The sequence below is a fragment of the Lampetra fluviatilis genome, chromosome 62 (genome assembly GCF_964198595.1).
Source record: "Lampetra fluviatilis chromosome 62, kcLamFluv1.1, whole genome shotgun sequence".
NCBI lineage: Eukaryota > Metazoa > Chordata > Hyperoartia > Petromyzontiformes > Petromyzontidae > Lampetra > Lampetra fluviatilis.
The window spans coordinates 242,661-256,808 of NC_136336.1; the positions used below are offsets into that span (position 1 = coordinate 242,661).

The 14,148-nt window shown below is 44.7% G+C and overlaps 1 protein-coding gene across 4 annotated transcripts in view; it reads right to left on the reverse strand.

Moving 5' to 3' along the window:
- Positions 1 to 14,148, reverse strand: part of LOC144951463 (SWI/SNF complex subunit SMARCC2-like) — a 111,218-nt gene that overhangs the window by 52,943 nt on the left and 44,127 nt on the right. For 2 of the 4 annotated variants that reach the window (XM_078881755.1, XM_078881752.1), the window contains exons 14-16: positions 8,587 to 8,616; positions 8,298 to 8,413; positions 6,420 to 6,491 (exon numbers count right to left, since the gene is read on the reverse strand). In XM_078881755.1, coding sequence (XP_078737881.1) covers positions 6,420 to 6,491; positions 8,298 to 8,413; positions 8,587 to 8,616 — 218 coding nt within the window. The remainder of the gene's footprint in view (positions 1 to 6,419; positions 6,492 to 8,297; positions 8,414 to 8,586; positions 8,617 to 14,148) is intronic. The other 2 variants (XM_078881753.1, XM_078881756.1) reach the window with 2 other exon arrangements.

The following is a 14,148-nucleotide window of genomic DNA, read 5'->3' on the forward strand; positions in this document are numbered from 1 at the left end:
CCGCTACGACCCATCGTGTCGACGATAAACTCTCCTACGTACAAACTAGCCTGTTTTCTATCAGATACTCTGCTCCCCTTCACAGGCAAGACCTCTTCGGCAGTACTCAACTCAACCCAATTAGTCTCTATGGTTAAGGACATGGTACTATCTCCTGATGACATCCTCGTCAGCTTTGATGTAGTATCTTTGTTCACCAAAGTCCCAGTACCGGACACCCTAACAATAATTGAGGACTTAGTCCAACATGGATTGAATTCTGATGTACCTGCGCTGGTTAGGCATTGCCTCACCAACACTTATTTTACCTGGAATGGCACCTTCTACAAACAGAATGAGGGTACCCCTATGGGCTCCCCCTTGTCACCAGTTATAGCCAACATGTTCATGGAAAAGCTTGAATCAGACGCCATCCAGACATCCACCCTGCGTCCTTCCTTGTGGAAGAGGTATGTGGACGACACTTTCGTCATCTGGCCACATGGCCTCTCAGCATTGAACCACTTCTTGGACCACATCAATTCTAGACACCCATCCATCAGATTCACCATGGAAGTGGAGAAAGACGGTAAACTACCATTCTTGGATATTCTGTTTGAGAGGAGGCCTGACGGATCCTTGGGACATTCTGTCTACAGGAAAGCCACCCACACAGATTCCTACTTGAAACCGGATTCCCACCACCACCCATCTCAAAAGAATTATCTCATCAAAACGCTATACCACAGAGCCCATGGCATTGCTGACCAACACCACCTGGCCGGTGAATTAAGACATGTACATCGGGCCCTCAGGATGAACGGATACTCTGACCGCACTATCCGCCAAGCTGTCTCTCCCACCATACAGAAACAGCCACATGAAACTCCGACCAAAACTATCACGTTGCCATACATAGCAGGCGTGACCAAAAAGATCTCCAAAATTCTAAACAAACATAAGATCCAAGTCCGATTCAGTACAGTGCATAAAATCCGTGATTTGATTCCATCTGTGAAGGATGTCATTCCTGACTTACAGTATCCTGGAGTCTACAAATTGAGTTGCATTTGTGGTGATTGCTACATTGGAGAAACGAAACGTCATGTTTCTGATCGTGTCCGCGAGCACAAGTCAGATCTGAAACACGGCAGAACTGATTCTTCGGCCGTTGCCGATCATTGCTACAACTCGGTGGGCTCTCATGAAATTGTATTTTCCGAGACCAAGGTTCTCTGCAAACCTCCTGGCTACCATCAAAGGTTTGTACACGAAGCCATACAAATATACAAACACAGACATAATTTCAACCGTGATGACGGTTACAAACTGAGTAATCATTGGAAAGATGTGATTAACCATGCAAAAAAGATTTAACTACACTTATTTGCCAATCTTATTTGACAGACAACCATTACTGTTTTACCATGTTTAGTGGTGGTCTTCTTGTTACAGGTTGAGTCACAAACCGCACCTCTCCATAACCAAGGCTCAGCCTTTGTTATGCAGTCTATTCTTAGTCTCAAGCCTCACCTTACCATATTAATAATAAGTATGCGGCCCTTGCCCCACCACCTTCTCCAACCATTATATAAACGCAGTGGTAACTCCTGCAATCTCTCATTTACTTGATACAGCTGTCGTGGCTGTGACTGTACCACCTGAAGACGGAAGCTTGTGTTGCCTCCGAAACGTCGTGATTTTTATTTTTATTTTATTTTACTTTTTAATGTTTTTACCTGCGTGACTTTACCGAAAAAACCTAAGAATGTGAATCGTTGCAGTCACGAAAGCTTCAAATCTAGAATTAAAGTCACGGAGGTAGATTTACTAAACCGCGGCATGGAAATTTGAGTATCCAAGGGTAAGCATGAGGTCTGCAACGCGCATTTACAAATTTTTCTGGGCCACAGTTCTCCTCCGCACCACAGCACTACCCCGTGACCAACCATAGCCACCCGTAACGCTGCGTCGTAGCTTATCAGCTGTCCCTTTGTTTTGTCGTAATTCTCACAGTGCAAAGACCGAGTCACATCGCAACCGCATATTTTCCTCGTTGATCGTTCACATTTATTTTCCCCTTAATCATGGACCAAAAGCGTGCAGCGAGCGGTGAAGGTGAGAAAAATACAAACAGAGCAAGAAGAGTGATGGGTTATTGGATCGGCTTGTGCACGTGGGGAGAGTGTTGCGTCTGTAGTGGGTTGTATAGAGACGGAGTCTTCTTAGGAGGCAACACGTATTCATTTAACAATTTACACAGGTCCCTAACACGAAGGGGTAATGGCCCCTTCTACCCAACAACCTAAGGAGGTACAGCCTCCGGGCTAACGTGCCCTAGCCACTGGGACCAACCACTCTTAGACCTCTGGCTAACGGGACCAAGGGGAGGCTGACCCGACCCAGCCTAGGTCCTCGGGTTCCGACCACTGGCCCACTCAGACCCGGCCCTGAGAAGGACGTCGGGTTCGGGGATCTTCAGAGTCCTAGCCTACTGACCACTGGCCTCACTGAGCTCCGGCCCTTAGAAGGACGGCGGAGCTTGGGGTCCAGGGTCCTATCTTCAGGTGAGCTCTTGGGTCTTCGGCTTGACGCTGACTGGCTCGAGCTGCTCTGGGGTCCGGCTTTTATGGGGCTCCCAGGGTCACTCCGCCCCTGGCCATGCTCACTCTCTGGGACCTTCTGGAGGGACCTAGATTGTTGCGCAATCCCCCAGCCCGCACTGGGGGTTTGGGGTGTCCCCCTCTGGTTCCTAACCGTTCCCCAGGTTGCCTGACCCACGAGTCCGACTTCGTACAGACCGGACCCACTATTGCCCCCTATGGGCCCCTGATTGGAGGTACATGTTTAACCGTCGTGGTGGCGGCGTATTACGCCCGACAATTACCCACCACACGTCTATGGGGAGAGTCTTTGGGCTGAATGAGTCTACAATTAGAACCATAAAAAAGTGATGTTTCGATTAGGGCTCGTTGCTGGTGGTGCCACTGTGCCTGCCTCTGTGCCTGCCCACTCATCTGTTATTGATTACCTGGAGGAAGAGGGGGTGGGCTGAGCACCTCCTTCTAACCACCCCTCCCCCAACATCTCATTGTCATCATCATCGTTAATATTAAATGTATATAAAGTTAATGTAAAGTGTATTTATGTTTTATTATGTTGTTGTGTAATGTACTCTATTTTATTTGTTGTTTAGTTAATAAATCGGCAAACTTAGTTAAGCTATGGCGAGTCTTACCGCGGCCGTGGTTCCCATGACTCCCTTTTATCCATAGGCCGCTGGTACTTTACCAACCACGGATTTGCCTACCGCGGCCTTTTCCAGGAACCTAACCCCTGCAGTTGGCGAGGGATTACTGTATAGGCTATTGTGTGCTGGCGTCATGGTGCAAGTTTGCCAAAAAAAATACACACAAATTCCAAAATTGGAATCTACTCGTACGAAGCAATAACCACTCCTGGGCTGAGAAAACATGTCAGGACGCTCCTGAAAAAGTCATGAGACTCAGTGAGGCTCTCCTGGGTAGACATCAAGTGTAATGAATAAAATACTAATAATCATCATGGAGGATAATAAAATGTATGATGTGCATCAAGTTAATTATCTTCTTTGAAAGACAGAGGGTGTTCTGCCTCACGGCAGGTGTTTTGCTCCACGGCAGGAGTGGGGGGTGTGTGTATACAGGAATTTCCTGTTTTGAGGTTGAGTTTGGTCACGTGACCAGGAAGTTACGATTTGACAGTCTTTCAGCCACGAGGCTGGCGTCCGCCATTACACAGAGTTCAAGATGGTGGCACAAATCGCATCCCAGGGAAGTCAGCTGTAACTGTACATTGTGGGACTTTAAGAAGCATTGTCTGTAAGTTCGTTTATGTTCTCATAATACTGGGAATGCTGTTATAATGTTAGAATGACCGTTATAATGCTGTAAATGCCTTTATAATGCTGTTCAATTGTTATGATAAATACAAGGCATAGTTAACAACGAAGCCTGCAGCTTGCCTTATTGTGATTGTTACTTGTAATTGAATAAGTCGAGTCAAACTTGCACCCAAGTAACTATATTGCGATCTGGAGAGCAAGGATGACGAAATGTCTCATCCACAGCTCAGTGTTATATGTAGTACTGTACATTTGGAGGGCAGTGTGATGATTAAACGATGTGCCTTTATTTAACACAGTAGCTTGTTCTCTTGTATAGCTATGCAGTACTAATGTAGGTGCCTGGTCCATCCAGGATCTATTGTTGAGTTCATGCTATCTAATACAATGTTATGGTGCTGTAGTGTTCATTCATTGTATTGATATTACCAAGTATTAATATATGCTGTATTTGTGCTGTGTTTTTCCATCAGTTTTACCTCGTTCAATTCAATAAATTACGTTTGGAATCGGATGTTCACCCTGGCTTTGAAGGTTTATTGGATGCGAGGTTAACTACTTGGGTAGCGGTGCAACGCAGCGCATAGTGAGGCCCGAGATAGAGGGAGCCGTAAATACAGAAAAAAACAAGTGGGTGGACCATTCCAGACTGGTCCCAGCAGTGGAGATTGGATTTCCTTTTGCATGGAGATCCATGAGGCCAAGATGAAGTGTTTGCCTAGTTCATTAATAACAAAGATAAAGAGCTCCCGAAAATCCTGAACAGACTGTTGAGGCATGTGCTGTTAGCGAGTAGCATCTATGAAGGCCGGCACGGCACACGAGGGGGGTGGGTGGCCAACACCACGCCTGGCCACCTTTGTCTCTCCAGTGGCAATGTTTGCACACTGCACCAGGTCCTCATTTGAGGCTGAGTCGATCGAGGGGAGGCCCAGAACTCGTTCAGATAATTGTAACTGGTGTTGGCCGTGAGCGGGAATCGAACTTTGGTCACCGGGTTCGTAGCGCAGATGCACTAACCGCTACACTACCACTCCCTACAAACTAAGTTGCACCTGTGGTAGCTGTTACATTGGGGAAACGAAACGACATATCACGGACCGTGTTCGCGAACACAAGGCAGATCTGAAACACGGCAGAACCAATACCTCTGCCGTGGCTGACCATTGTTATAACGCTGTGGGCTCGCGTGATATTGTTTTTTTCCGAGACCAAGGTACTCTGCAAACCTTCGTGCTACTATCAAAGGTTTGTTCATGAAGCCATCCAGATATATAAACAGACATAACTTCAACCGAGAAGATGGATACAAATTGAGCAATCATTGGAAGGATGTTATTAACCAGGTAAAACCCTAACTGCTTTGTAGTGGTTGTCGTCTATCATATTTTTTCGAGTTAACTCCCCCCCCCCGCATCCCCAGCTCTCGGCCTCCCACTCCCAACCCCGCCCACTTCCCCGCCTCACGTCCTTCTCCTCGCGTCAGAGGTCGCAATCGGGTACCCGATACCCGTACCCTACCCGATAACCGGCCGGGTACGGGTAGCCGGATATCGGGTAGGGTACGGGTACCCGTTTGCGACCCTGGTGCGGCCGGGTACGGGTAAGGAATCAAAACCCGTTTGCAACCTCTGCCTCGCGTACACGCAGTGCTCTCCCTCCCCCTACCCCACACCCCTCCCTCTCCCCCCTTGCTCCTCCCCCTTTCTTACCTATATAACCTCTCCCCACGGCAACTCTCTCCCACTTCAGCAAAAAAAATATATTGCTGTGGTTTTCCCACCTGATGATGATTGCTTGTGTTGCAATCGAAATGTCATGATTTAATTTATTTTATTTTATACCTACGTGACTTTACCTAAAGAACCAAAGAGAAGTAATACTTACATACGTACATTTACATACAGTGGTACCTCGGTATACGTCGTTAATTTGTTCCAGAAGGTAGGACTTATACCGAATATGACGTATACCAAACGAATTTTTCCCATAAGAAATAAAGGGAAAGTAAATAATCCGTTCCAGAGGAAAATAAATGATATTTTAAATGGCATATTATACATTAATGGGGTTGTATAAAATAATTTAGACACTAATTACTAAAATGCATACAGAAGCCACGTGACCGCGCTGCTGCTGTCAGCTGCGCTGGTCACGTGGCGTGCCTCCATCCCCCACGTCGCGCGCACCTCGACCCGGGGCTCCACCCTCCATGGGGGCGGGCTCCACCCTTCATGGGAGCAGTCTCCCCCCTGCCCCCCGCCCCTCTCCTCCACGTCCCCCACCCCTCTCCCCCACGTCCCCCGCCCCTCTCCCCCACGCCACCCCGCCCCTCTCGCTTTGTTTCAGTCGTGAGCGGGGCATACGCGGGTACTGTACGCGGTGACTCATCCCGACCCATACAAGTTCTAGCAAACGCGTCATATCCCAAGCAAGATATCGTATCCCAAGACATTTTTGTCTCGAAAAAACACGACGTATACCAAATTCGACGTATTCCAAAGCGGTCGTATACCGAGGTATCACTGTACATTTAAATGTCTCGGTAAACACTCACATTTCTGCAGTTTTTGATTTTGTCTTGCTGTTGAAAAACTCCGGTAGTGCTCGCCTTTCAATTGCGTGAATACTGGAAAATAAGAAAATAATCATTACATATTATTATTTTGGTGGTATGGTGGTTCCATGGTTACACTTGTCTCACAACCAGAAGCCCCTGGGTCTGATTCCTGACTCGGGTGCCTTTGTGTGGAGTTTGTTTTCCCCTGTTCTGCATGGGAATTCCTCCTGGTTCCCCAGTTTACTCCCGTAACTTCACAACATCACTGTTATTGACCCAACATCCCAATTCAGAAAAATAACGCACCAACACTGATTTACATTGCATTTAGTAACGCAATACAGAAGTCCCTCGGTTAACAGTGACATCGATTAACGGTTTTTCGGTTCACGTTTCGCCTCTCAGACCCCATGGTTTCAACTAACATTAACATTGTGACTAATGGTATGTTTACGTTATGCACGCGGGCGCCAATTTCGATCAATCCGAGGGCTCGTAAGTGGGGCTGAGCTACACCCTCAGCCAATCAGCGATGCCCATTTGAGCATTTGAACCTCGACTGGCTTTATTTACATTACGTTTTCTGTTTTGGGCAGTGTAAAAACAGCTCTCTTGCAGACTCGGAGATTTCGACTTATTTCTCAACTTATAAGTAAATTCGATTCAATTATTCTGGTTAACAGTAGTTTTCGTGGAATGGGTGAAAAACGTTAACAGAGGGACTACTGTATACACTAAAATCTTGCGCAGCGCATGTTTTTAATCGCGAATTTGACCGTTCATACCAAATTTATCGAGGTTTAGTTTGCCGATCTCGCCCCACGTGGCTCGATCATATCGCGATTGAACGTGAGATTCCTGTACAGCACACATCGTAAAGTAATACTGTACAGGTACTCTTAACTGCACTACTCGTGATGATGCGGCCGCGGAAGAATACACACAGTGCCGTCTCCGTCTCTGTTGCGTCTCCGTCTCTGCCTTCGTCTCGTCTTCCACGCAGCCCATTGCGGGTCGCAGGCCACGCGGTGTTCCCAGTGGCCAGTGAGGAGGCGGCGGTGAGGTTAGGCCGCCTGCGATTATTCTTAACTACATTACTTTTTTTCCATTATTTACATTTACTGTAAAACTGAAAAAAAATTATCACTGTAGAAATTATAAATCACATTTTAAGGTAAAAAATACTTCTCGTTTCATGTTTGGGTTCACGTAGAGTAACATGAAACCAAAGGAGGGGGTTGGTGTCAGATTACGAACTGGGAACCAGTTTGCGGATCGCAGATTTGCTGATTGCGGCTATTTTCAAGAACGTAACCCCCACTATGGGCAAGGGTTTGGTAGATATAAAAAAATCGAGTTTTTAGTCACTAATCCTAGAAAACTGAATTTTCATTGCAGTAGTCTCTTGGTTAACAGGGACATCGGTAAAGTTTTTTGGTCAATGTTTAACCTCCAATAGGACCCCATGGTTTGGACTAACATTAAAATGTTCATGAACTGGACGTTTACGTTATGCATGCGGGCGCCAATTTCGTCCAATCCGAGCGCTCGTAAGTGGGGCTGAGCCATGCCCTCAGCCAATCAGCGATTCTCATTTATGAGCATTGAGACCTCGACTGGCTTTGTATACATTACATTTTCTCTTTTGGATGAATGCTTTTAACATGTAATTCCTGTTATCAATCAACAGTAGTTTTGGTGGAATGGATACAAAATTTTAACCGAGGGATTACTCTACATCTCATTTCAGAATTCGCATATATCTGTGTATATAAACCCCTTAGAATTCTGAAATGTGCACTGACGTGTATTTATGAACACACGTGTTGGATGGTAGCGATATGTACACATGCGCGTTGTTGGATGGCAGCATACCTGTTGTATTCAAACCAAGAGGTGTAGCTGGGAATGATGATGTGATGCGTCTGCTGCTCCGCTGCACCATCTTCACCCAGCTCAAGCCTCATTGCTGGGCCCATTTCATCATCCTCCTAAAACAATCACGCACATCTCAGCATTATTCGCATCGCGGTGACTAAAAGAATCAGCGTGGTTGGCTTACGTATGGTGCGAAAGAAGGTCAATGTGCGTATATACAGAGTACACAAACCGATACTGGTAAGAGTACAGAGGATCCTGTCATGGTTTGGGCTGCGTCACTCACAGACCACAGGGCCTTTCCAGCAGCGTCCTTCTGGGGCCAGTGGAAGGGACGAGGAAGAGAGGTGGGCCAAAGTTATTTTGCTCGTTTATTAGGGAAAGCGCCAACGAGTCTGAAGACACTTTTTAAGCAGGATCCTGCTAAATAATGTTCAAATATATTTTCAGCATTGGGATGTTTTGGTCATATCCTTGGTTCTTTCGGTACAGTCACGTAGATAGATTTCGATTTAAAGCTTTCGTGACTGCAGGGATTCATCTTCTTGGTTCTTTCGGTAAAGTCACGTAGAAGGGAAGTAATAAAATAATAAAAATAAAACATAATAAAATAATTCTCACGACGTTTCGGCCACAACGCAAGCAGCCGTCCTCAGGTGAAAACCAGGTCTGTCGGGGAGACAGCATCTGAATGAAACAGCACATGAGCTTGGAGCATATATATAAGCTGGGTTGTGAGGGGGGGAAAGGGCGCTTCGACAAAATAATTTGCATATCAAGAGGAATTTAGCATATTTATGGGAAATGCAGGAATGTGATTAGTACTACATATGCCCGTGCATTATGCAGGATTAGCAGCATCAAAGGGAGGGGTAGCATTAATAAAGGGAAGGAGTGTTAATAGTATGTAGCTGCAGTAACTAAAACCAACACGTAAACAACTAAAGTATAAACTACATAGTATCATCGGTATACTAACTATACTCTACAATAAGCTGAGTTACTAACAGTAAGTAATACATTACAATTCTACGTCGTAAAAATTATATAATATGCTTCCATCTAAACTTTATTCTCTTACATTACACGAGTCTACACCGTACTATATACTGCCATAGACAAACCCAACATTAAATTATATACTGTCCGATTCAACACAGTACATAAAATCCGTGATCTGGTCCCGTCTGTAAAATATGTGGTTCCAGACATACAGTACCCTGGCGTCTACAAACTAAGTTGCCTCTGTGGTAGCAGTTACATTGGAGAAACCAAACGACATGTCTCGGACCGCATCCGTGAACATAAAGCAGACTTGAAACACGGTAGGACAAACACCTCAGCCGTGGCAGATCACTGTTACAATTCAGTGGGCTCACATGACATTGACTTCTCCAAGACAGAGGTTCTCTGCAAGCCATCTGGCTACCATGAGAGATTCGTTCATGAGGCGATCCACATATACAAACACAGAGACAATTTCAACCGAGAAGATGGATTCTGGCTTAGCAATCATTGGAAGGACGTAATAAACCATTTCGGATCTTAACTGATTGTGTTCACGTTTACGGTGACTTTCAGACCGCGTTCCACTCACTGGCATTGTATTCTCCGCAGGGAATGGATTCTTTGCTCCGCTGCAAGTTTCCTCTCACTACTCACCCATTGACACGACGGTCAATGGTACAGTGTATAATAACAAATAGTATAACATTTATATGCTTAATACAATGTTCAAAGTAATATATAGTATCGTAATTGTATAGTGAATATATAGCAGTGTGATATACATTAGGGTGGGTAGAATAATACATAGTGTTATATTACAATGTATAAGGTTTATAGCAATACAGTATATAATTTAATGTTGGGTTTGTCTATGGCAGTATATAGTACGGTGTAGACTCGTGTAATGTAAGAAAATAAAGTTTAGATGGAAGCATATTATATAATTTTTACGACGTAGAATTATAATGTATTACTTACTGTTAGTAACTCAGCTTATTGTAGAGTATAGTTAGTATACTGATGATACTATGTAGTTTATACTTTAGTTGTTTACGTGGTGGTTTTAGTTACTGCAGCTACATACTATTAACACTCCTTCCCTTTATTAATGCTACCCCTCCCTTTGATGCTGCTAATCCTGCATAATGCATGGGCATAATTAGTACTAATCACATTCCTGCATTTCCCATAAATATGCTAAATTCCTCTTGATATGCAAATTATTTTGTCGAAGCGCCCTTTCCCCCCTCCCAACCCAGCTTATATATATGCTCCAAGCTCGTGTGCTGTTTCATTCAGACGCTGTCTCCCCGACAGACCTGGTTTTCACCTGAGGACGGCTGCTTGCGTTGTGGCCGAAACGTCGTGAGAATTATTTTATTATGTTTTATTTTAATTATTTTATTACTTCCCTTCTACGTGACTTTACCGAAAGAACCAAGAAGATCACGTAGATAGGTTCAAATACAATAACAAAAAATAACAAAAAACTACGACATTTCGATCGCAACGCAAGCGGTCATCTTCAGGAAAAGGGGGGTTAGCTTCCAAGGGAAACTGTTTATAAGGGTTTAAAATTGGCATAGCCCAAATGTCAGCAGCCAATTATAATGTAAGTGTTCGGCAGCGAGCCCGGCGGTGGTTCGTTTTCCACCAATCAAAGGGCTGCCAGGTGAAAATTAGCATGTTAAAGAGAGATTAGCATGTTAATGGAAGATCGCAGTGCCGCAACCAAGGGGTCGGCGCGAAGTGACTGTGAAGAAAGCGCAAGTTTGAAATGGGTGTAAAGCACAACTAACATCGGAAGGTGGTAGGATGGGAACAAAACTCTATTTCCGACCGTCATCACCTAGCCAGTAAACTGGAACACGTACACCAAGCCTTCAAGATCAATGGATATTCAGACTACACAATCCGAAAAGCTATCACCCCAACCGTTGGGAAAGAACCATCTGAGGACCCAATCAAAGCCATCACACCTTGCCATACATAGCAGGGGTCACTAAAAAGATTTCCAAAATAATGAGCAAACACAAGATCCAGGTTCGATTAAACACAGCACATACATTTTGATTTAAGGCTTTCGTGAATGCAGGGATTCATATTCTTGGTTCTTTCAGTAAAGTCATGTAGAAGGGAAATAATAAAAATATTAAACAATAAAAATTATCACGACGTTTCGACTGCAACACAAGCAATCATCATCAGGTGTGAAATCCACAGCAAGAAAATTTGAAAAAAGTAGCGGTTTTTCCTAACTTCAGCACCACGAACAGCGATTTGGCAGTTGGCCAGATCTACAGCGAGGGAAAACAGTATTTCATCCCCTGCTGATTTTGTACGTTTGCCCACTGACAAAGAAATGATCAGTCTATAATTTTAATGGTAGGTTTATTTGAACAGTGAAAGACAGAATAACAACAAAACAATCCAGAAAAACGCATGTCAAAAATGTTATCAATTTATTTGCATTTTAATAAGGGAAATAAGTATTTGACCCCCTCTCAAACAGAAAGATTTCTGGCTCCCAGGTGTCTTTTATACAGGCAACGAGCTGAGATTAGGAGCACACTCTTAAAGGGAGTGCTCCTAATCTCAGCTTGTTACCTGTATAAAAGACACCTGTTCACAGAAGAAATCAATCAATCAGATTCCAAACTCTCCACCATGACCAAGACCAAAGAGCTCTCCAAGGATGTCAGGGACAAGATTGTAGACCTACACAAGGCTGGAATGGGCTACAAGACCATGGCCAAGCAGCTTGGTGAGAAGGTGACAACAGTTGGTGCGATTATTCGCAAATTGAAGAAACACAAAAGAACTGTCAATCTCCCTCAGCCTGGGGCTCCATGCTAGATCTCACCTCGTGGAGTTGCAATGATCATGAGAATGGTGAGGAATCAGCCCAGAACTACACGGGAGGATCTTGTCAATGATCTCAAGGCAGCTGGGACCATAGTCGCCAAGAAAACAGTTGGTAACACTACGCCGTGAAGGACTGAAATCCTACAGCGCCCGCAAGGTCCCCCTGCTCAAGAAAGCACATATACATGCCCGTCTGAAGTTTGCCAATGAACATCTGAATGATTCAGAGGACAACTGGGTGAAAGTGTTGTGGTCAGATGAGACCAAAATGAGCTCTTTGGCATCAACTCAACTCGCCGTGTTTGGAGGAGGAGGAATGCTGCCTATGACCCCAAGAAAACCATCCCCACCGTCAAACATGGAGGTGGAAACATTATGCTTTGGGGATGTTTTTCTGTTAAGGGGACAGGACAACTTCACCACATCAAAGGGACGATGGACGGGGCCATGTACCGTCAAATCTTGGGTGAGAACCTCCTTCCCTCAGCCAGGGCATTGAAAATCGTGGATGGGTATTCCAGCATGACAATGACCCAAAACACACGGCCAAGGCAATAAAGGAGTGGCTCAAGAAGAAGCACATTAAGGTCCTGGAGTGGCCTAGCCAGTCTCCAGACCTTAATCCCATAGAAAATCTGTGGAGGGAGCTGAAGGTTCGAGTTGCCAAACGTCAGCCTCGAAACCTTAATGACTTGGAGAAGATCTGCAAAGAGGAGTGGGACAAAATCCCTCCTGAGATGTGTGCAAACCTGGTGGCCAACTACAAGAAACGTCTGACCTCTGTGATTGCCAACAAGGGTTTTGCCACCAAGCACTAAGTCATGTTTTGCAGAGGGGTCAAATACTTATTTCCATCATTAAAATGCAAATCAATTTATAACATTTTTGACATGCGTTTTTCTGGATTTTGTTGTTGTTATTCTGTCTCTCACTGTTCAAATAAACCTACCATTAAAATTATAGACTGATCATTTCTTTGTCAGTGGGCAAACGTACAAAATCAGCAGGGGATCAAATACTTTTTTCCCTCACTGTATGTTCGGGAAAAGAGGAGCGGGGAGAAGAAAATGGAATGCGGTCTGAAAGTCACCGTAAACGTGAACACAATCAATTAAGACCCGAAATGATTCATCAAATCCTTCCAATGATTGCTAAACCAGAATCCATCTTCTCGGTTGAAATTGTCTCTGCGTTTGTATATGTGGATAGCCTCATGAACGAATCTCTCATGGTAGCCAGATGGCTTGCAGAGAACCTCTGTCTTGGAGAAATCAATGTCATGTGAGCCCACTGAATTGTAACAGTGATCTGCCACCGCCGAGTTGTTGGTCCTACCGTGTTGGTCTGCTTTGTGCTCATGGATGCTGTCAGAGACATGTCGTTTGGTTTCTCCAATGTAACTACTACCACAGAGGCAACTCAGTTGGTAGACGCCAGGGTACTGTATGTCCGGAATCACATATTTTACAGATGGAACCAGATCACGTTTTAAGTAATCTGTTGAATCGGACATGGATCTTGTGTTTATTCAAGATTTTGGAGATCTTTTTTGTGATCTCCGCAATGTAGGGTAAGTTGATGGTTTTGAATGGCTCCTCAAGAGGGTCCTTCTTCATGGTTGGAGTGATGGCTTTGCGGATTGTATAGTCAGAGTAACCATTAGCCTTAAGAGCTTGGTGTACGTGCTTGAGTTCACTGGCAATGTGTTCCTGGTCAGAGATGCATTGGGCTCTATGGTGCAAAGTGATCTGATCCCATCTGTGATGGATGTGATCCCTGACATGCAATACCCCGGCGTCTACAAACTAAGCTGTGTCTGCAGCAGTAGTTACATTGGTGAAACTAAGAGACATGTCTCGGACCGTGTTCGTGAACATAAGGCAGATCTGAAATACTGTAGGACCAATATCTCGGCCGTGGTTGATTATTGTTTTAATGCGGTGGGCTCACATGAAATTGATTTCTCTAAGATGAA